The sequence below is a fragment of the Ascaphus truei genome, chromosome 6, assembly GCF_040206685.1.
Source record: "Ascaphus truei isolate aAscTru1 chromosome 6, aAscTru1.hap1, whole genome shotgun sequence".
NCBI lineage: Eukaryota > Metazoa > Chordata > Amphibia > Anura > Ascaphidae > Ascaphus > Ascaphus truei.
Genome location: NC_134488.1, coordinates 140,339,505 through 140,363,693, shown reverse-complemented (window position 1 = coordinate 140,363,693; position 24,189 = coordinate 140,339,505). Strand labels below are relative to the sequence as shown.

The following is a 24,189-nucleotide window of genomic DNA, read 5'->3' as shown; positions in this document are numbered from 1 at the left end:
CAAAAAGGTGCCATTACCTTGACTCTTATGAGCGATCAAGATTGAGTGATGGAGGGGCTTATCCAGGTGCTCTGCATCCGAGATATTGGAAACCATCCTCTGCTACCAAATTGTGAAAGCTGTAAAAAATGTTACAACACACATTCAGTTACCAAATGAGTTTATTTCAGGTGCACACAGCGGAGACAGCATCAAAACAAAAGCTCTCTGCAGGTAATACGATATACACTTATACCCTAAAAACTAAAGCTCACGCCCCTTTATGGGGTTGCTTGCTCGTCACTAAAATGACATAATCTTGTAATACATAACAAAAATGAAAATGAGAGTCAACTAAACTCATTATACAAAGCTCAGTAACCTTTACTCTACATACGCTGGGGTGCTGTGTAATGCATTCTTTAAGGGGTTGAATGTGAGAAATTATTTCTATCTCTGATTCCACCAGACACTCGAATGCTGAGAAGTCGGTTCTAATTCTGATCTCACTTCTCAAGACTCCACCTGGCACATAAATGTGAGAAGTTGACTCTAATTCTGATCTCACTCCTCAAGGCTGTATGCCCCCTCCCTTCTTCTGCAGCTGGGCTGGCCAGGGCTGTTATCAGTAAACATTGATAGCGAAACATCCTTTAACCCACTATAACTTTCATGCAGCTTTCATACAGACAGAAGACAAAATGGATGACACAAACACAGCACATTACAACATAAATGACAGACAAGGACTAGAACGATGAAAAGATGGTTGTCAAAAATAGTCAGACAAAATGGCTGCTTAGACCCTAGGGCTGTTTACGTCAAACCCCTTAATGTCCTTTTTTCCCTTCAACTTTGTCAATGAATTACTGCAGCACACACTGTGACAGGATCCATGTAAGGATGCATTACTGCAGCACACACACTGTGACAGGATCCATGTAAGGATGCATTACTGCAGCACACAATGTGACAGGACAATGTAAGGGTGGATTACTGCAGCACACACTGTGACAGGATCCATGTAAGGATGCATTACTACAGCACACACACTGTGACAGGATCCATGTAAGGATACATTACTGCAGCACACACACTGTGACAGGATCCATGTAAGGACGCATTACTGCAGCACACACTGTGACAGGATTCATGTAAGGATGCATCACTGCAGCACACACACTGTGACAGGATCCATGTAAGGATGCATTACTGCGGCACACACTGTGACAGGATCCATGTAAGGATGCATTACTGCAGCACACACTGTGACATGATCCATGTAAGGATGCATTACTGCAGCACACTGTGAAAGGATCCATGTAAGTATGCATTACTGCGGCACACACTGTGACAGGATCCATGTAAGGATGCATTACTGCAGCACCCACACTGTGACAGGATCCATGTACGGATGCATTACTGCAGCACACAGTGTGACAGGATCCATGTAAGGATGCATTACTGCAGCACACACTGTGACATGATCCATGTAAGGATGCATTACTGCAGCACACACTGTGACAGGATCCATGTAAGGATGCAATACTGCAGCACACACACTGTGACATGATCCATGTAAGGATGCATTACTGCAGCACACACTGTGACAGGATCCATGTAAGGATGCATTACTGCAGCACACACACGGTGACAGGATCCATGTAAGGATGCATTACTGCAGCACACACACTGTGACAGGATCCATGTAAGGATGCATTACTGCAGCACACACTGTGACAGGATCCATGTAAGGATGCATTACTGCAGCACACACTGTGACAGGATCCATGTAAGGATGCATTACTGCAGCACACACTGTGACAGGATCCATGTAAGGATGCATTACTGCAGCACACACTGTGACAGGATCCATGTAAGGATGCATTACTGCAGCACACACACTGTGACAGGATCCATGTAAGGATGCATTACTGCAGCACACACACTGTGACAGGATCCATGTAAGGATGCATTACTGTAGCACACACAATGTGACAGGATCCATGTAAGGATGCATTACTGCAGCACACACTGTGACAGGATCCATGTAAGGATGCATTACTGCAGCACACACTGTGACAGGATCCATGTAAGGATGCATTACTGCAGCACACACACTGTGACAGGATCCATGTAAGGATGCATTACTGTAGCACACACACTGTGACAGGATCCATGTAAGGATGCATTACTGCAGCACACACACTGTGACAGGACCCATGTAAGGATGCATTACTGCAGTACACACTGTGACAGGATCCATGTAAGGATGCATTACTGCAGCACACACTGTGACAGGATCCATGTAAGGATGCATTACTGCAGCACACACTGTGACAGGATTCATGTAAGGATGCATTACTGCAGCACACACTGTGACAGGATCCATGTAAGGATGCATTACTGCAGCACACACACTGTGACAGGATCCATGTAAGGATGCATTACTGCAGCACACACTGTGACAGGATCCATGTAAGGATGCATTACTGCAGCACACACACTGTGACAGGATCCATGTAAGGATACATTACTGCAGCACACACACTGTGACAGCTGTTTTATGTAGTTTAACTGTTTATTTCTTCTTAAGGTCTTAATAAGAACGTGATGGATTACAACCTTCCCCGGGAGTGTATTCACCACTTTTTCCACTCGCACAAGTGTTTTGTGTTTGAGACTCCGGCGCCTCCATCGAACCTTCACCGTGTGGAGGAGCTGCCCGAGTCCCAGCTTTGCAGGAACTTTGTGAAACAGGCGGAGATATTCTGTGAATATGTGTATGTGAACAGTCAGACCAAGACCCTCGCAGGAGGACACACTGTGACCGGGAGAAGTGAGTGGCAAATGAAAGCATCTGATGCCTCTTCTGTCCCAGGCTCACTGTGGCTAATGAGTTGTAATAGGCAGCTAAACTCATCCCTTGTCGATGCCCACAGCGTCCTTTCTTTAAGTTTCCGAAGACTTTTTATTGAAGTACAACATTATCAAATAGGGGGGAAATGTGAAGGTAGCCGAAGAAGGGAAGGTGACAAGACAATCATTTTCTGGGGAAATCAGTGAGGTGTAACTACTCACAATGGCTGCTCGCTTGAAACGGAAGCATGCTTCCTATGCAAGCAGGAATGGGACAGAGACTGCACCAAGTAGCAAGGTGAGGAGGGGCAGTCCAAGTCACACAGCTGTAAAGGGGGGGGGGGGTTGCCAGGTCAACAGACTAAGAAGCCAGCTATGGGAGTTACATAGTAACAACTAAAGCTAAGGGACCTGCAACCAGGCAAAGAAAATCCATACAGGGGAAAGGACCCCTGTAGATTTGTGGTTATTGGAACAAATTACCCCCTCTCGTTAATGACCATCAGGGTAATTTTAATAATGGAAAAGCAGTACGGAGCTAATTGACATTGGCGTGACTCCTGAATGCAAATCTTACACAATATTAATGCAAAATACAGCGTTTTTCAGGGGGGGGGGGAGAAATCCCTGTCACAGAAGTGTATGCTGCACCTTGATCTGGTGCTGGGTATTTCTTGAGTTTTGTCGCTGTGATGCTTTGATAATTAAACCCCATAATGGCTGTTTCTCCTCTAACCACGTGATTTCTGTGTCCCAGTGCTCGGGAATCTCACGGTCACGTACGTGGACTCAATTCGTAGCGGCTCAGTCCCTTGCATGGAGAACGCAGTGCTGGCTCTGGCCCAGATTGAGAATACAGCAGCCATTCATGAAGCGCTGTCCAAATATGAAGATCTGATGAGACAACTGGCAAAGAGTTTTCCAACCGAGTCACAAGAACATTTCCTGAATCTGCAAATGGAGTGTGAGAAGGAGGCTGTGAGAGTCTTTATGGACCGGTCCTTCAAGGATGACAAGCGGGAGTATCAGGCTCAGCTCATGGTGAGTTACATTAACTAGAATAACCCAAATATCTCCCCCTGTCTCTTCCTACATTAACACCTATCTGGACCCTTCCCACAACTAACTATAAGCTGAGCTCCCCTATCATGAAGTACAGGCTGAGCGTTCTCCTCTACTAATGTCAAGCTCCAACTGAAACTGTTTTTTTTCGCAGCGTGACCTGAACCAGAAATTTGGGGAGTTTTCCTTATACAATGAAGAAGCATCAGCCAGAAAGTGCGGAGCTCTGATTCAGGAGCTGAGCGCAACTCTGGAGCAAAGGCTAACGCACGGAGATTTCTGCAAGCCTGGAGGACACAAACACTTACTGGAGGAGAAGCAGAAGCTGGTGGATGCTTATAATAGAACACCTGGAAAAGGGATAAAGGTACAGTGATCTCTGACTGCATTGATCAATTACTGTGGTCTGTGGACTCTCCCAGGTCAGAATGATGGATACTACCCATCCTCGACTTGACCCGAAGCAATGAATCCTCTGTTCATTGACGACAAGTCTCTGATAAGTCTCCTTTTTTTCCTTTAAAGATGCCATCTTATAGGTGTTGCTTGAAGCTCTTCCTATCAAATGAGACGTGACTGGCCGTATACAAGGCCTGTAATGCCACATTTGACAGTCACAAGATATATCCACCAATCCTATTGGTGGATGTACCATTTGAACATCCAGCAAACTTGGTTGAGAATGAACTCTCAGCCAAGTTTGTTGGAATCACATGGTACAAAAGCAACCTGATTGGTTGCTCTAACATGTGATACCTTCCATTTTTTGGGTGCTGTGACATCACCTTAAAGGAAGGGGATCACATGATACACACCAACCCTTTAAGGTGACGCCCCTTTGTTTCTCTAACACTCTCGGTCTCCCCTTTTGCTCTAATCATTGATAATATACATTTATACATTTAGCCGGGCTCCCCTTGGTCACCATGTTGTAGAGAAAGAGTGTTGTAGTGCAGGGAACGCTCCGATGTATCGGAGGTTCCGCGTAGAGGGCGCCGCCATGTTAGAGGTTGGCGCAGGCGCAGGAACGCCGAGACCAGAGGTTGCGCATGCGCGGTGATAGATGCAAAAGCCTGCAAAGGAGGAGAGCTCTGATAGGGAGGGAGCCCAGGGAATTACAAATCCCAGCGACCCCGCGGAACCCCGTGACGCGCGAGAACCAATCAGGCGTGAGGAAGGGGGAAAAAGGGGTCGGGGAGCGCGCACGTTGGTCAGAGCTAGCGGAAGGCGGAAGGAGACGGAGCTCCGGTGTAGGGAGGCAGTCAGCCACTACCTAGGCCTTATAACCCAGGCCCAGTTACTGTAGGCCCTGAGCCCCAGTAGTGTGGAGCAGAGTTAAGGACTGGCCTTAGATAGGTTCCGGTTCCCGTAGTGTGTGCGTGATCGTTACCAGAGACATTGCTTGTTAGCAGGAGGTCTGGGTGGGATCGCTCCGGACGGCCCTGCGACGTCAACTCGGCCCACTGATCCTTTGTGAAGACCATTGCAGGGCCCGGGTACTCGAGTGCCCGGCAGGTAAACCACAAGTGCACCAACGATATCACCTTAGTCAGGACACAGTGGCTGCGCAGACACACATATAGGTTCAGTATCTCACTCGGAGGGTGGGGGGATATTGGACTGGAGGGGGAAACTGGACACGGGGTGGGATCACCCGGTGGAGGACGGGAGTTAGCGTCCTGCGAGATGCCGTAGATTGTGTCTCCTCTAGGGAGGGACACCTGTTAATGAGTATTACACGCAAACCTCATTCATGCTAGTAAAGTCATTTGGTTGTTTATATTGCTGTGAGTGTGTTGATGTACATAAGTGTCCTGCGAAGACCCTCTCCCCCTCTGGCGGGAGCTGTCGCAGGTGGAGGCACTGCACCAAGTATCAGGTATTGGCTATCATTATGTGTACCCCAGGTTCACCACGCCGGAGGCTTAGGCCCTGTGAGCCAACAGGTCATACAGCATATGGTAGCAGTCTGTGTTCACTAGGAAAGAGGGCTACATTTGGAGGCGCTGCTGAGATACTCAGACCTGGGGTACCCCTCGCGTAAACACCTACCTCCATCATGGCCCTTCCCTCGCGTCAGAGAGTGCACGACTGGGCACGGCAAATGCAAATGCAAATGCCCGCCACGTGGTGGCTGTGACACAAGTACCCATGGCCCTACCATTAGAGACATTGAAAACGGCCCTACGACAACTACCTGGTTTTGCCAAAGCCCACCTGGTAGATGTTCTCATAGACCAAGACGCTAAGTGGAACACCTTGCTAGTAGATTGCCTGCAAGATCTAGTAGTCCTCGAGCCTGCAGTTCCTCAATACCTGCAGCTTCCCAACTCCCCGCCCGGCGGAAGCCCCTTTGTCTACCCACTCCGAGATGCCCCTGTGAGGGGACGGGGTGACGACTGCCCTACTCTCACCTCTGCTCACTACCCCGCTAGGGAAGCGGGCAGCTGTCAGTCAGGTGTTAGCTATCCAGGGTCTAGCGTATTAGAAGATGCGGATTTGCGTAGTGACATGCTGCAGAAATTAAATGATAAGGTAGACCGGCTAACCACCCCACCCAGTTTACCTCCGTTAGTAGAAGCGCTCACCCTGGCCACGCATTCCCAGAACTACAGGAAATTGAAGGCTTTCTCTGGGACTCTGCCTGTACCCACGGGGGAAGATGGGATAGACCCCTGGAAGGAGCACACTCGGGGGGTGATGGAAGAAACGTCAACGCCTCATGGAGTGCTTGAGAACCCCGTCGTCCACCCTGATCAGCATTCACCGAGAACAGTATCCCGACCTGACCTCTCGGATGATGATCGAGTTCCTAGTCGAGGCCTACAGCGCGACCGAGGATGATGGGGCCTTGTGGGCCAAATACTATGCCATCAACCAAAAAGATGGAGAAGACTTATCTGCCTACTTCCACCGCGTGCAAATTTCATTAGGTCCCCTACTACACCATAAGTACGTGACAGCCTCACAGATGGATGAATACCTCCACAAACAATACCTACGGGGATCCAGTCCTAGTCACCCTATCGCGAACATGATCCGTGATAATCTCACTCGAGAGCTTCCCCCCTCGTTTATCAAACTATTACAGCAAGTCAAAGAGCACGAAACGCATCTAATGCTCCATTCCCCCCAGAAAGCTAAAGCAGCCAGCAGCCCCAAACCCAAAGGGGGTACTGAGAAGAAGGAAGATCCTCCGGATAAACCCGGCCCCGAGCGGCCAAAGTATGCCGGACGAACTTCGCCTCTGTATAATCGCCGCATCCCACCCAGGGATATGTCCTGTTACAAGTGCGGGAAGAAGGGCCATATCTCTTATGATTGCCGGATGGGGGAGTGCCGCCACCGGAGCCCTTCACCCAAGAAGTTCACACCAAATGCCATGATATGTGGTGTTTACGTGGCCAGCGGAGAAAACCGCAACCCCAACCAAAGTGGCGAAGGGCCCGAAGACGGGAGTAACCGCATGGGACCGGTAGCTCTGATACGGGTGCTAGTAGACGGTATCTACTCATCCGCTCTACTGGACACAGGATCTCAAGTGACCATCATATATCGAGGATTTTATGATCGACACCTCCAGAAGCGGCCCCTGAAGTCGACAGAGCATATCAAAGTAAGAGGGCTAAGCAATGAAGACTACCCCATCGACGGAATAGTAACAGTGGGCCTGGAAATACAACAGCTCAATACCGGAAAGTCTCACCCCATGAATGTGGATGCTCTGGTGTGCCCAGAACCCAAAGACCCACCTAAGTACCCGATCATTCTAGGCACGAATGCGGACATTGTACAAGCCGTCATCAGGGCCTACCTACAAGAAACCAATGAGTTGCCCATGTCCAGCTTACAACTGCAGCTTGTCCAGGCGAATCCGGATTTCCCTTCGACACCCTCGGAGGACTATGGACTGTTGTTATGTGGCCAAGCGGGGCTGACGAGACTCTTACCAGGGGAGACAGAGGGTGCCCGCCTGGTGCGCATATTCAGAACGGGTAGACGAGGAGCAGTTTTTTCCCCTAGAAAGCACGCCAGAAGATGTCAGCCGAGGATACCAACTGGTATCTGAATTCCGGGATTGGCCGACTGCCATTCCCCGTCGGATTTATGTGATGGTCCAGAATCTTTCTCCATTCCCCATGGCCATTGATGCGGGACAGAGAATAGGGAGAATTTATCCTGTCCGCTCGGTAGATGAGGCAGTGCAAGTAAATGCTACCCGAGTGGAACGTCCCGGCGCGAACTTAGACTTCGACTCGTCCGGATTGTCAGAAGCATGGAAGGAGAGGCTGCGAGTTCAGCTGGAAGAGAGACGAGAAGTATTCTCTACCGGAGAGATGGATGTGGGGTGCAGTCGCAGTGCCCAACACACTATTCGGATGAGTGATACAAAGCCGTTCAGAGAACGTCCCCGCCGGCTCGCTACTTGAGACGTAGATGATGTACGGACCGTCCTTCAAGAAATGGAAGAAGCCGGAATCGTCACAGTCATGAAGCCCTTACGCTTCACCAATAGTAGTAGTGAGAAAGAAGAATGGGACCGTGAGGCTATGTGTAGATTACCGGACACTGAACAATCGGACTGTGCCGGACCAGTATAATCTTCCCCGCATAGAGGAAATCCTGAACGCCCTCCATGGAAGCAAATGGTTCAGTGTACTGGACCTCCGGTCTGGCTACTACCAGGTACCCATGAGCCCCGAGGACCAAGAGAAAACGGCGTTCATTTGTCCACTGGGGTTCTACCAATTCATCCGCATGCCCCAAGGTATATGTGGTGCCCCCGCCCCCTTACAGCGGCTAATGGAGAAGACTTTAGGTGACTTGAATCCCGAGAGTGCTAGTGTATTTGGACGACATCATAGTCTTCGGGCAAACCCTGGAGGAACACGAGGCCAGGCTCCTGAAGGTGCTGGACCGGTTAGCTCAAGAAGGACTCAAGCTCTCCCTGGATAAATGCCGCTTCTGTAGGACATCGGTGACTTATGTGGGGCACATAGTGTCCGCGGAGGAGATTGCCACTGATCCCGCCAAAATAGAACCCGTCGTTAATTGGCTCCGACCTGACAATGTGGTGGAGTTGCGGTCGTTCCTGGTAATCTGTGGGTACTTCCGCCGGTTTGTGGAGAGATATTCCCGACGGGCCAAAGCCCTTAACTGTCTTCTGAAAATATATCCTGAAGACACCGGCTGGAAGGCCACGCCTACCCGACAGCCCTTCGGGGACAAATGGCCGACAGAGTGCGAGCAAGCCTTTGTGGACCTGAAACAGTTTGGCCGCGGCCCCCGTATTGGCCTATGCAGACCCCGAGCAACCGTATATACTACATGTGGATGCTAGCCTAGGCGGATTAGGGGCGGTGTTACATTAAAAGTATCCAGAAGGGCTGCGACCCGTGGCCTATATCAGCCGCAGCCTTACAATCAGTGACCAGAACTACCCAGTGCACAAGCTTGAGTTCTTGGCCCTCAAGTGGGCCATCATGGACAAACTTCATGATTACCTTTACGGGGTGTCGTTCGAGGTGCGTACTGACAACAATCCGCTCACCTATATCATGACCTCATCCAAACTCGACGCGGCCGGCCACCGTTGGCTGGCGGTCCTCTTCAACTACAACTTCACCCTGAAATATAAACCAGGTCCCTTGAACATTGGATAGGTAGAGAGGACTCTATCCTCTCTACCTATTCATTGTTTACCCAAAGCACCGTTCACCGTTCATATCAACTTAATGAGGCAGCAGCAGGGGCTCCCCTATCACTTTATCCCTTGAACATTGGGGCTGACGCTCTGTCTAGACGACCGGGGCTGGCCGCAACTCCCGATGACGATCAATGGGAAGAAATTCCGGGACCCAGGAGGAGGGCCCTGTGTTGTACCACTGCCATAGTCAATGTTTAAGTGGCGCTCTCTGAGTTAAGGGTGGCCGACTCCCTAGGATGCGCATCCAACGCTATCCCGGAAGCATATCGGGACCCCAGCGGTATTCACGTTACCCCTGACAAGATCATAGCCTGGAAAGATATGGTGCATTACCAAGAACGAGATCCGGTAGCGGAAGCCATTCGTTATGCTATCCGGCAAAACCGCCCTGCCCTCCTCAGACATGCTCCTGGCGACGTTGGAGGTACAGTATACTGATGCGAGAAGCCGATAAATTCGAAATACGGGACAATTTGCTATACCGAGTTTAGAGTACCATAACCACCCAAATAGGAGGCAACAAGTACTACCTAAAAGATTACAGTACTTGGTGCTGAGGGCACTACACGACGAGCATGGTCATCTGGGGGTTGACAAGACCTTTGGATTGGTAAGGGATCGGTTCTTCTGGCCGAAAATGAGAGAAGCAGTAGAGCATCACTGTCGGCGGTGTGTGCGGTGCATCCAGCGGAAGACATTGCCTACCAGGGCCGCCCCAATGGGCCACTTAAAAAGCACCGGGCCCATGGACTTAGTATGCATGGACTTCCTATGTATCGAACCAAATAGCCGAGGCATCGGCAATGTGCTGGTCATCACTGATCACTACACTAGATACGCCCAGGCCTTCACGACGAAAGACCAAAAAGCCATCACGGTTGCCAAGGTGCTCTGGGAAAAGTACTTCATGCATTACAGACTTCCCCAACGACTACATTCCGATCAAGGCCGAGACTTTGAAAGCAAATTGATAAGAGAACTACTAAAGATCTTACACATCACTAAATCCCGAACCACCCCATATCACCCAGAAGGGGATGCACTGCCCGAACGATTCAACCGCACGTTGCTGGACATGCTGGGCACGTTAACGGGAGTAGAAAAGGCTGAGTGGAGCCGCCATGTGGAAACATTAGTGCACGCTTACAATTGCACTCGACATGATTCCACTGGGTTCTCTCCATACTTTGATGTTTGGTCGAGAAGCCCGACTGCCTGTGGACATACGTTTGAGAGTCTCCACTGATGGGGTGCACAATACCACCCATTTCCGGTATGTACAGAGACTGCAAGAGAATCTGCAACGGGCCTATCTGCAGGCAGAGAAATCTACAGAGAAGCTGAATGTAGGAAACAAACGCCGTTATGATCATAAAGTCAAACATCAAGACATTAAGCCGGGAGACGCCGTTCTTCTCCGTAATCCTGGAGTACCGGGGAAACATAAATTGGCTGACCGATGGAGAGGGAGTGTACGAGGTAGCCTCACAGATGCCTGGTCTTTCCGGTTTATCGTATTAAGGACTTGGAGGGTCGGGTGAAGACATGGCACCAAAATCATTTGCTCCCTATTCCACAAGTCGAAGAGGGGGATTTGGAGTGGCCTGCATCATCGTTGGATGTTGTGATGGGAGGGAATGATCCGGAGACCGGTAGCACAGTTCTTCAGGAAGATCCACAAGAGGGAACCTCTCAAAGGGGCCCTAAACAGAGAGCACCTCCCGGTGGAGCTACGGGTAAAGGGCTCGGGGAGCACACGCCCCATGGGGGTGGCTCCGGGAAATTCTACATTGGACCCGCAGAGTCCATGCTTTGTACCGAGTAATGATCATATAGAGACTGTAATCCCCGCAAGGGAAGAACTTGAGCCTCAAGACCAAGATAGTCATTCTTCCGAGGGAGAGACCGAGCAACAGTTAAGGCGAAGCCAAAGGAATGGGCAACCTCCAATGAGGATGACATATGATCAGTTTGGGGCACCCCACTATGAGGCTCAGCAGTGGGCTCGCAATCGAGTAAAATCGGTGATCGTGATGTTTAGCGAAATGTACAATCTTATGTAGAAGGAGAGAATGTCGTATGTTATGCATTTTTCATTATATAAAAGTTGTACCAGTTGAAAGGTATCGTCCAAGCGGGGACATTGGAATCCACAGGGGGAGGATGTAGCCGGGCTCCCCTTGGTCACCATGTTGTTGTAGAAAAAGAGTGTTGCAGTGCAGGGAACGCTCCGATGTATCGGAGGTTCCGCATAGTGGGCGCCGCCATGTTAGAGGTTGACGCAGGCGCAGGAACGCCGAGACCAGAGGTTGCGCATGCGCAGGGATAGATGCAAAAGCCCGCGAAGGAGGAGAGCTCTGATAAGGAGGGAGCCCAGGGAACTACAAGTCCTAGCGACTCCGTGGAACCCTGTGACACGCGAGAACCAATCAGGCGTGAGGAAGGTGGAAAAAGGGGCCGGGGTGCGCGCACGTTGGTCAGACCTAGCGGGAGGAGGAAGGAGACGGAGCTCCGGTGTAGGGAGGCAGTCAGCCCCTACCTAGGCCTTATACCCCAGGCCTTGTTAGGCTCTGAGCCCCAGTAGTGTGGAGCAGAGTTAAGGACTGGCCCTAGATAGGTTCCAGTTCCTGTAGTGTGTGCGTGATCGTTACCAGAGACATTACTTGTTAGCAGGAGCTCTGGGCTCAGACCCTGCTGCCGTGCTGCCGCGTGTCTGGGTGGGATCGCCCCGGACGGCCCTGCAACGTCAACTCGACCCACTGATCCTTTGTGAAGACCCTTGCAGGCCCGGGTACTCGAGTGCCCGGCAGGTAAACCACAAGTGCACCAACGATATCACCTTAGTCAGGACACAGTGGCTGCGCAGTAACACATATAGGTTCAGTATCTCACTCGGAGGGTGGGGAGATATTGGACTGGAGGGGGAAACTGGACACGGGGTGGGATCACACGGTGGAGGAGGGGAGTTAGCGTCCTGCGAGATGCCGTAGATTGTGTGTCCTCTAGGGAGGGACACCTGCTAATGAGTATGACCACGCAAACCTCATTCATGCTAGTAAAGTCATTTGGTTGTTTATATTGCTGTGAGTGTGTTGATGTACATAAGTGTCCTGCGAAGACCAACTCCCCTTTGGCGGGAGCTGTCGCAGGTGGAGACGCTGCACCAAGTATCAGGTATTAGCTATCATTACGTGTTCCCCACACCGGAGGCTTAGGCCCTGTGAGCCTACAGGTCATACAGCATATGGTAGCAGTCTGTGTTCACTAGGAAACAGGGCTACATACATCTTAAAAGCAGCTGAAAAATCTAACTTTGTTAAAAAATACATTGAGCTAGATATATACATGGCAATGCTCAGTCCCTCGTACCTGGTTAGGGTGCTGGGTTCGTGCAGGCTGGGCGGGGATATGCGGATAGAATTAGGATGGACCCCAGGAACATTTATAGTACAAACAAGAAATTTATTCACAGACGTTCATAATTCCCGGCATACAAAAACAGACTACGCTTCAGACGTTAATGGGGGGCAAACAATATGGTTACTCTGCGCTTCTTCCCATGGTGGCTCTCAGTCCTATGCGGGAAGGTATTTGGGCTTATTTTCCTTAGTATTGTCTATGTTGCAGATCTCCTGCATAGCTTCAATAATGCCCCATCTCAAGAGTGCCTTGTTGGGGGATACTATTCTCTGGGGTCATTATCTCGTTCCGGTGCACGGCATTCTTAGTCTATACAGTACTTGTCAGATCGGGAGTTTACTGAGGACCTTCCAGTGGGGCCGATGCTCTGGAGCTTCTACTCTGAGGACTTCCTGCTGAGCACACGCTCAATTCTCTACTGGCCAGAAAACAATCTTGGGCCATTACTACGGGCGTTAACTATATAAACGGCGATATCCTTAACTGAAAATAAATGATGATAGGACATCCTTACACAACTATACACTTAAACCTATTTACAGGACTCACATTGAGGCTTCAGTCTAAACTCTGAGAAACTTGTTTCTAGAATATTGGGTGGAGCTATATATACCCTTCTACTCCCTACAGTGAAATTACTGTTCAAGACACACAAAGGGCTATCCCTTTCTGCATAGTCATCCTGCATCACATGATGGGGAGGGGAATAATCTGAGTGATCCCACTCCGTTAACCCATTAAGGAGGTTACCTCTGATAATAGTAGTCTCCAAGGGGAGGCGCTACATAGAAATTAGCAGTAATGGAGTTCAAGTTAATAAATGGTGCTGATGGTGCACTGAAATCTTCAGTAGGAACACATATTCTTCACAGATGAAATTATATGTAAAGAACATTATAAAACCCACAGGTTAAGTAAAGATAATTTTTTGAAAAGAGTCTTGTGTGGTTTAGAAAGCTCTGTACATGTGAGGAAGAGACCTGTGAGGTTTGGAAAGCTCTGTACACTATCCATTAAATGTATCACAAGATACAGTACAACAAATCTACACTTCCAAGGACCAAAACGGCTTCTAAATGGTTGAAGTAGATAGCTTGATCTGATAACACTCACCTGATCTGACACTCACCTGATCTGATTCTATTGTGTTATAAAGTACAGGTAAAATAAAGTCGGGCGTATGCACTCAGCAGTCAGTTTTGTGAAACTGCCCATTGTGTTACTGACAAGATTGTAAGGTACAATCCAGTAATTCGATCTTGTGAGTGCCTTATTGCCTGGCAGACACACAATGGCGGCTTCTTGCAGTGACATCTTGTCTGGACCCCTAATTCCATATACAGGGTTCCCATATATCTTTTATCTCTGGGTTTAGTTTGTGTCCTTTTAGTTTCATTCTATGCCCCATAAAAGTATATAACGTTTGGGTGATGTTTCTAGATAGAGCGACCAGGAATGTTTTGTCTCTTCTCCTTACGTCAGGCCCTTGTGGTGCTGCAGGAGTTCCTCATGGAGAAGACCAAGATGGAAGCTGCCATCCTGCAGGCGGACCAATCTCTTACCGAGAGAGAAAGGGAGATAGAAGGTGAGAGGAGTGGGAGGTGAGGTGGTATAAGAGCCTGGCTTTTCTCAGTATTCTCCTGGAGATCAGTGTAATAGTCGGGACAAGAGGTCCTGTGAATTACTTCTGTGCCTTTATATAATAATCCTCCACTTCAGAGAGTCGAATCCAGAGAGAGGCTGCAGAGCAGAAGATGGAGATTGAGAAGGAGAATAACATTCGCCTGGAAAAGCTCAGGGAGGAGCAGGCGATAGGTTTCGAGCAGCAGGCGCTGATGTTGAAGGAGAAGTTGGAACAAGACAGATCAAAGATACTTAAGGAAAATGAGTGGATGATGGAGGAGAGAATGAAGGTAATGTAACCCCAGTGGCAGACCACGCTGACAGATACTGGCTGGGGAGCCGATGTACAACACATGTCAGTGTACACTGATATCACAAAACACTGTATCAGTCATAATCCTTCTGCATGGCGCTACTTACAGGCTCAGCATATTATATAGCACTGCAGTGTAAGTGGAGATGTACAAGTTCCTATGTTTAACATCTAATTGTTGGTGCCTCAGGCACAAGCATAAAACATAGAATTTGGGGGCAGATACATTCTTGGTGCTCCTAGCCTGCCCTTTCCTCTATCTTCTACAATCTCTATTTTATAGTCACTTAACACGACAAGATATAGTTCATTTCCAAAGAGCAACCACCTTTATCTGCTTCCCAGGCAGGGAGGGAGGTTACCAACAGGCCAAGCCTTCTCTCAAACAAACGGAACGAGACTCAAATCCAATGTCCATGCTTCAAAAGACCTCCGTGACAATGTACAGCATATATCACAAGTCCCTGCTCTCTGAATACATTGTCCTCTCGCCAAGATTCCGCTGATCTGCCATTGCATTGTGAGTTACATATTCAAATAGATCTTCTAGTCTCTCACTGTCAGGCTGCAAATACACAGGGCCAGAGGCAGAAAACCGACCAGGTGAATGGCTCTCCGATGCAATGAGCCCTATTTCCAGACCAAGCCCCACTATAATTTACAGTCATTTCATAGAAAAAGACCTATGGGCTGGTAGCCACTAGTGCTACGATGTATCCAGTTACTCACAAGATCCCCGTCTGTAGGCGTTCTGTTGGCGTGCTCTAGCCGTGCAGATTAGAGGAATACAAGCAAGCAAAAATTGGCGTTGCACAGTGCACAAACAGGGCTGGACTGCTAGATAATAGTAATATTAAAAATCTATTTATTGGCACATCACAAACCTCTGGCGAGGCAAAAAGGGGTAGCTCTAACGCATTCTGCGCCTCTCCTGGGGCTGAGCACCACCAATCTCTGCGTGTTTGTTTTCTTTCTCTCATAAAAAGACCACTTTGTTTTAGTTTGTGGCGCTGCATACTTAAACTGGTTCTTATCTCCTATAAAATGTTATCTATTCATAGGAAGCTCCATCCCACTGATAAATCCCAAATTAAAGTTAGCCTCCATCCACGCTTTAAAAGTCCAAGCGGAACAGACATGAATTCAACAAAATTGGAGAATTGGTCACTTTTACAGAAACATTGTCAATAAACAGAGCACACGCCCAGGTCCACACATTCTCATAGAGGGAGTCTGGGTGAGTGAGGTTACATGGTTACATAGTAAAAGAGGTTAAAATAAAGACATGCGTCCAAGTTCAACCGTGCTAAATTTAGATGACATAAACTTTATCCTATAGCCGTACTTACGGTATGTTGATCCAGAGGAAGGCAAACAAAAACCCCAGTGACATATCATCCAATGATATCTCGTAAGGGAAAAATAAACTCCTTCCTGCCTTACTTGAAAACCAGAGGTAACTCTCAATGTATTACTTCCTGGTATTTTTTTTAAATAAATTTAAAAAAAAGGATAATACCTTTCCTTTATAAAAAGATGTCCTTTTTTTTTTGAAGATATTGTATTGTATCTGCCATCACAGTCTCCATGGGTAATAAATTCCATTACTTTCTTTTGTTGCTGGTGAAATCTCTTTTCCTCCAACCTTAAGGGATGCCCCCGAGTCCTTTGTACTTGGGATGAATAGTTATTTTGAAAGCTCCTTGAATTGTCCCCGAATATATTTGTATATAGTTATCAATGATTTATAAAGGTACATCATTATGTTTAAATCCCTTCCATCCATTCCCCCTTTAATGCAAGATAAGATCTTGTTTGCCTTTGCAGCTACTGCATGACATTGGGCACTATTGCTAAGCCTGCTTTCTACAAGCACTCCTAAATCCTTCTCCATCGAGGATTCCCCCAATTTATCTCCATTTAATTTGTAAGTTGCCTGTTTATTCTTGCTACCCAAATACATAACCTTACCTTTATCTGTATTAAACCTCATCTGCCATTTACCTACCCACGTTTCCAGTCTCTCCAAGTCATTCTGAAGATAAATTACATCCTGCTCTGATTGTACTACCTTACACAATTTAGTGTCATCAGCAAAGATGGAGACTTTGCTCTCAATGCCAACCGCAAGGTCATTAATAAACAAGTTAAAGAGCAGGGGTCCCAGTACTGATCCCTCAGGTACTCCACTCATGACTTTAGCCCAACCTGAAAAAGTTCCATTTATGACAACCCTCTGTTGTCTGTCCTTCAAAAAAAATGAAAATCCAGGTGCATATATTTTTACCGAGTCCAATTTTCTTTATTTTGTACACCAACCTCTTGTGTGAAACCTTATCAAAACCCTTTGCAAAATCTAATTAGATCACGTCAACTTTGTTACCCTGGTCTAAATTCCTACTTTCCTCCTCAAAGAAACAAATAAGGTTAGTATGTCAAGATCTATCCTTCATAAATCCATGCTGACTATTACTAATAAAAAAAATTTCCATTAGGTATTCCTAAATATTATCTTGTATTAAACCTTCAAGTAGCTTCCCTACTATCGATGTCAGGCTTACAGGTCTGTAATTCCCCGGTTGTGATCCTTTTTTTGCTATTAAGGTACTTAAAGATCTTTTTAGGGTTGACCTTACTTTCTATTGCAATCCCTTTTTCATTATCCATTTTTGCTAATTTGATTGCCCCTTTTGCAATTTTTGTTACATTCCTTATAATTCTGATACGATGTCTCCCCCAAATCACATCATGAAATAATTGGATTGATCACAGGCTCTCGTTCAAGCACGGGAGTACCGGTAATTGTATCACTGGTTATACTATTCTTTTTAGGTGTGCAGCATTTACCTTATATGCATTGAAATATTACTAGGACAGCCAAGTTACACGGTTTTATAGGGGTTAATAGCTGGTATTTCTCCCCACTAGGTCAGCCAGCTACCCCTACCGTCACACCCAGTCTGTGTCTGGATTATTAAAATCACCCATTATGCAAACATGACCCAGTTTTGATGCCTTCTCCATTTGCAAAAGTATTTTAGCTTCCTCAGTCTCACAGATATTTGGTGGTTTATAGCATATTCCCACAAACATTTTCTTTATACTTTCACCTCCACTGCTAATTTCTATCCACAAAGTCTCTACATTTTCATCATTCCCTTCATAGACATCATCCCTTATAATAGGTTTTAGATCCGGTTTAACATATAGACATACTCCACCTCCCCTTCTATTTGTTCGATCCTTCCGAAAAAGAGAATAACCCTCTAAATTAACTGTCCAGTCATGAGTTTCATCCCACCATGTTTCAGTAATGCCTATGATATCATACTGCTCCCTTGCAGCTATTAATTCAAGCTCCCCCATTTTATCTGTCAGGCTTCTTGCATTAGCAAGCATGCATTTAAGTTTTTTTTCCAGCCTTTACTATTATCTTATCTGCTCCTTCCTTTCTGCGCCCACTTGGTTTAGTTTTTAGAAGTTTTCTATTATTATTTCTAATTAGTATGGGTTTCTCGCTGCTTGCCAAACTCCCACTTACCCCTATTATTCCTCCATGACCCCTTGCTGTTTCCCCATATATTCTATTTAGTTCATGATCAGTTTCTTCTCCCTCCCCCCTCCATCCTAATTTAATATCTTCTCCAAGCGTTTTAACAGTCTCCCCTCTAGTACAGGGGAGCGCCTTCATTGAGGTGCAATCCGTCCCTACCATAAAGAGAGCACCTTGCAGAAATGGAGTCGCAGTGCTCCTAAAACACCAAACCCTCCTTCTTACACCACTTACACCACTTTCCATGCATTAACCTCCCTAATCTCCGACTGTCTCTGGGGTAGCGCATGGCAATAACTGGTATTTCAGAAAATACTACCTTGAGGTTCTTTCCTTAAGCTTGTATCTTGTATCCCTTTTTAAGGACCATCCATCTTTCTCTAACTTTGTCATTGGTTCCAACGTGTATAATGTCCACCGGGTCAGTCCTAGTCCCTCCCAACAATCCGCAATGTGCTGCAATGTGCCAAACTGAAGCCCCCAGGAGACAACAAACTGTTCGGTTCATGTAGTCATGGCAAAAGATTGCCCTATCTTCCTTCCTAATAATGGAGTACCCAACCACCACAATCTTTCTTGGTTTCCGAGTATCCCGAGTCTCCTCTGTGCTGAAGGAACTATTCCCCTGGCTGCTAGAGGAATCTGTCTCCCCCAGCCTTGACATTCCTGCCCTGACACTTCCAATAACTGCACTCAATATGGCAAATCTATTGGGATGGGTCAGCTCAGAACTGGCCTGCCTCTTCCCCCTACTCCCCCTTCTAACAGTTACGCAGCTACCTACCTGCTCCTCACTAACAGGCCACCATCTGCACCACTAGCTGAAGCAAGGACCTGCTCAGCAAGCACTAAACTCCTTTCAAGATTGTCAATGTTCCTCAATATTGCAAGTTTCCTCTTCAGATCAGCAATCTCTGACTCTAAAGAGCCCCCCACTCACACTTCTCACAGCGGTATGCTCCCTGGAACAGCAACGCCAAGCAGTAGGTGAATGGCCGACACACCCCAGCTCCCCCCACCCACTCCTGCCGGCAGCAGGAAGTAAATTACATTACAAAAAACAAATTCCCCTATGTTACTATTTAGTTTTTATTCCCAGATGTTCACCATGCTTAAAGCTGCTTGCAGCACCAAGTCTGGGTTAAAGGGATGCCCACCATGCATCACTGACCCCCCTGAGAAAAAAAAATGAAGGGGACTTACATGGACAAGCAGCCTTCTGGCAGCGTCATTTCACATCTGTCACCATGGTGACGCTAGAGGAGGCGCCCCAGAGAAAAAACTCGCCCTCTCCAAAAAAAAAAGTACACATCCCTCTGTGAGAAGTGGTCCTAATGGTCCGGGAGCCCCGCACTCCCTCCTGGCACCGAGGGGAGTCCAGCGCTCCCTCCCCTCTAGTCCCCCCTCCCCTGTGGTTGGTTTGAAGTTTGATCCCGGTGCAGACAGGAGTGAGCACAGGGCCCCTGAAGGCGCGGTGCATTTCTCACCTTGCCCTGCGGTGAGAGGCAGACACTATTACAAGGGGAACGGCTAAAGAAGGAATCCTTCATCACAGCGATGGTTATTTAGTATCTGGGTCAGTAGGTCATCCTCGCCCCCAGCCAGCGCCAGCTCATAATACGTTTGCAATAATGTTCTGCTGAGCCTGACACCTTCTCTGTCTGTCCAGGAAAAGGTGGCGATGGAGAAGGATGGATTCCACCACAAGGCGGAGGTGCGGGAGGAGCAGGTGCAAACTCTGAAGATCCAGAACGCCGAGACCTCCAGCAGTTCCTGGATAGCTGACAGCATATGCCTTTTGGCGGATGCTGCCGCTATTTTTCTACCAGATGTTTATGGCAAAGCCGCCGTGTTAGCTTCCAATCTGTTAAAGAAGGTGCTCTGATGGGGATTAGCCATAAACATTGAGTTATTGTCTCATTATGGAGATTTGACCATTGTTACTCCTTGCATACTGTAATTAGCCTTTTTTCCTAGGAAGTAGAAAAAATAAATGGTGAAACACTAGAGATGGATAGGTAATGGAATATATCTTTACACACAGCTGGTGAAAATATTCTGAGCTTTGAAAGCTCACCAGAAATCACCATCAGCAAATATCTTACTTAGGCTGAGATTCACTAATCTGTGTGAAATCAGAGAAAATCACGGTACGTTAACATAAACAGGACGGGCGTGACTCTCCATGAGATAACTGCACACTTGCTACACTTACTGCATGCATAAATAACTCCTCTTACATCCTTGCAATTTGGCAACAGGAGTTATTTGTAATTGGCTCCTATGGGTGGGATTCACAAGCCTCTGTTACATCGGGGGGGGGGGGAGGGGGGGAGAAATGTCACATTAACTCATGGAATATAACATCCCATCCAGTTTCAGTTACTGTCCTATCCTCTGGTTTTTATATGCATACGCAATGTACTACAGACTTGGCATCGGGTTAACATCTCGGGTTTGTGGGATAATGTTGCTTTATCTTCCAATAACAACGTTATTTAAGTCTTGGGGTTACGCCTCCCCAGACCATGAAACCTGGCTTTTGCTGGTGTGGAGGGCGATGGAAATAATGCTATGTTATTTAAATCGTGCCTAACTGAGGAGTCGTCCCTTAAAATTACATCCTCACCAACATCCAGCTGATGTCCTCCAGCCCCTGAAGGAAGACCTGCGTAACGTAGATTTTGGCTTCTGTCTTCTCCCCCCTCAACTGATGCGGCGGCAGAGTACCACTTGGGCGCCTTCAATGCCTGGCCCAAGACCCTGGAACTCTATCGGAAAGATCGCCTCCCAGCAAAGCATCCCCCTTAACTAGCCTCCACGTTCCCTGCCCCCTCCTCATCTCCCCCCTCCTGGTCCACCACATCCTTCCCCTTTCCTCCCCTGTTCTGTTTCTCCCCCCTTCCCTCCCCCCCCCTGGTCCGCTCCCTCCCCCTCTGCCCAAAACCCCCCGGTCCCTTCGCACACTCACTCCCCCCCCCCCTCTACAGACCACCCAAACTCTGTTGGACCCACTCAACTGCTGGCCCCTATACTACCTCCCCAAAGCACTCACCTCTCTTCCAGGGAGATGCGGCTCATGTCCGGCGACCCCTCTCCTGTCCGGTCCTGACGCCTGTCGGGCCTCTCCGCCTCCGCGAGTCCGGCTGCAGGCTTGCACCGGTCGCGGGAGATCCCCGGATTATCGCCTCACCAGCTGTCCTCCCCAGAAGCTCCCACGACTCGCGAGGTCGGGACGAGAACCTGCACCTGGGTCCATACCCCTGGACTGACCCGCTCTCAAGCGAAGGATGGGGTCTTCCCCCCCCCCCTCCCCCGGACTTCAAAAAGCCAGATATGAACTGCCTTTCTGCGGACCGAGAATGTAAGGTTGTATATGGCTACCTCACCAATCCTCCCCTTAGTAATTGGTATTTGTCTCCCTGATAGCTTTCCACAGTTTCTACAGAAATAACACGATTTTGATGTACCCCCACTTGTTATAGCTATTCCCCCTCCACACATCCCCCCCCCTCTTACTCCCCTGCCTCCCCCTCCCTGCTCCCCCCCCCGCTCCCCACATCCTCCCCCCACACCCAGACTCCTTAGACCTAGCTCTGAAAACTAACCAGGCTCCCTCAATCCCCTTTATGTCCCAAATCTATTTACCCAAGGTAGACAAGGAACGTATCCCCTCTCTCACTGTCCAAAAGAGCCCCCAAATGCTCCATGCCCCAATTAAACATACCAAATTCTCTCCCCACCAAGTTTAAGGGCCTCCCGAAAACCGAGCTCTGCCCGATATACGGGAATAAGTAGAAGTTGCCCAAATACCTGTGAATGTGGTTAATAATTCACGAATTAAAAGAGCAAACAAGGTTGCGGCATGCCTCTATGTTAAAAATTCACGTTTCTTCATCTCCACCCCCCTCCACCTCGCTCCCCCTCCACCTCGCTCCCCCTCCACCTCGCTCCCCCTCCACCTCGCTCCCCCTCCACCTCGCTCCCCCTCCACCTCGCTCCCTCTCCACCTCGCTCCCCCTCCACCTCGCTCCCCCTCACTCTCCCCCACCTAAAAAACTTGAAGATGGTATCCTGCGCTCAGGTCACGCTGCAATATTCAGAAATCACATTAATGTACTGTTTTCAACCATTGTAAATAGAGGTTTTAAGTACTATCCGTATGTGTTAACGTAATGACAACACTGTAATCAACTGATTACAGTAAAAAAACTAACGCTCGGCCTGCCCACAAGCCAGATGAGACCCCGGGACTGAGGTGGAAAAGGTAAAACCACACACCTAGCAGCAAACGGGGGCACGGCCGGAGTGTGGTAGTAGCGTAGGTGGTCCGGGTAACAAGAATGTAAATGATACCGTACTTGACAGCTCCGGCGTAGAAGGGTTAAGTTCGTATGCCAAGGGTCATGGATTGGAGAGAGCAGCGTAGCCGATTGTTCATAAGCCTGGGTCGTGGAGCGGAGAGAGCAGCGTAGTAGTTTGTCCAAGGGTTGTAGAGGTCTGCAGCGTAGAAGTCCTAAGGGTTCCAGAGAGCAGCGTAGTAGAGTTCAAAGCAAGGGTCAAATCCAGGGAGGTCAGCAAAGATTCCAGGGACAGGAGCAGCACTGAAAATACAAGAGAGGCCAGGCAAGAGCAGACAGCACCAAGGTACAGAAGCTATGCAGAGCAAAGAGGAAATGGAGAAGAGGGATTATATAGGGGTCTGGGACCAATCAGAGAAAGGGGAGTGACGGAGCGGCGGCCCGAAGAGCAACCTAATAGGAGAGCAGGCAATGGGAGTGAGGGGAGGGACAGAGGAGTGAGCAAGATAAGGCCCAGGTAGAGGAGAGTTGCTAGAGGCTTTGGGAGTGGTCTGAGCAAGGGGAGGAGCGGAGGGACGGACAAGGGAAGGAGGACCTGAGAGGGAAGGAGGACCCGAGAGGCAAGACAGATGGGGCGTGTCGGGCATGTGCATGACGTCCGAGGAGGCGGAGCATTGGGAAGGTGCACCGGAGGGTCTGGGAGCCAAGAGAAGAAGGGGAGGAGCAGAGGAACGGACAGGGGAAGGGTCAGGTAAGGAGGGAGAAGTGGGGAGGGGGAGCTGACAGGACCCGAGTGGCGACACGCAAGGAGCGTGTGCCGCGGAGGCGGAGTCAGTAACCTGGCGCCAACCAATAGCGGCTTGGGTGCGCGCGTCCCAGGAGGTGCAGGGAAAGGAGCCAGGAACAGGGAATGCCGCCGGGGAGGCAAGTAAAAAGGAAGACAAGAGATTAATCTTCCACAGATCCCTTTTACCACTGCACAAACAGGCTAATACAATAGATAGCAAGGATGTAGTGCTTCTTGATATAAATGGGAGTGGACTGTAGGGAAAACCCTGGTAATTGCACCCAGTACTAGGATTGATCAATTACCTAAAACGCCTTATGGGGATCTGTGGAAGATTAATCTCTTCTCTTCCTTTTTACTTGCTATACCAGTACCATCCCTTTGCACCGGCTATATTATCTGCTATTTGGTGAGCGGTATACAATCAGTTATTTCTATAATGCCGCCGGGGAGCCTGAATGACCTTAGAAAAAGGTAAGTATGCACTGGACGGGGTATACCCACAGCGCGGAGCCTTACAACAACTAACCCAAACCAGAATGGCCCTTAAACAAACGCAGCTTGAGGAAGTAGAGAGAGCACTGA

General features: G+C 48.4%; 1 protein-coding gene across 2 annotated transcripts in view; it reads left to right on the top strand.

Moving 5' to 3' along the window:
• Positions 1-20,534, top strand: part of LOC142497995 (guanylate-binding protein 1-like) — a 62,204-nt gene extending 41,670 nt beyond the window's left edge. Inside the window, exons 6-11 of one of the 2 annotated variants that reach the window (XM_075606505.1) lie at positions 2,576-2,818; positions 3,596-3,879; positions 4,055-4,267; positions 14,510-14,612; positions 14,747-14,940; positions 20,186-20,534. In XM_075606505.1, the coding sequence (XP_075462620.1) occupies positions 2,576-2,818; positions 3,596-3,879; positions 4,055-4,267; positions 14,510-14,612; positions 14,747-14,940; positions 20,186-20,401 (1,253 nt within the window). In that variant the 3' untranslated portion in view covers positions 20,402-20,534. The remainder of the gene's footprint in view (positions 1-2,575; positions 2,819-3,595; positions 3,880-4,054; positions 4,268-14,509; positions 14,613-14,746; positions 14,941-20,185) is intronic. The other variant, XM_075606504.1, reaches the window with a different exon arrangement.
• Positions 20,535-24,189: the final 3,655 nt, after the last annotated feature.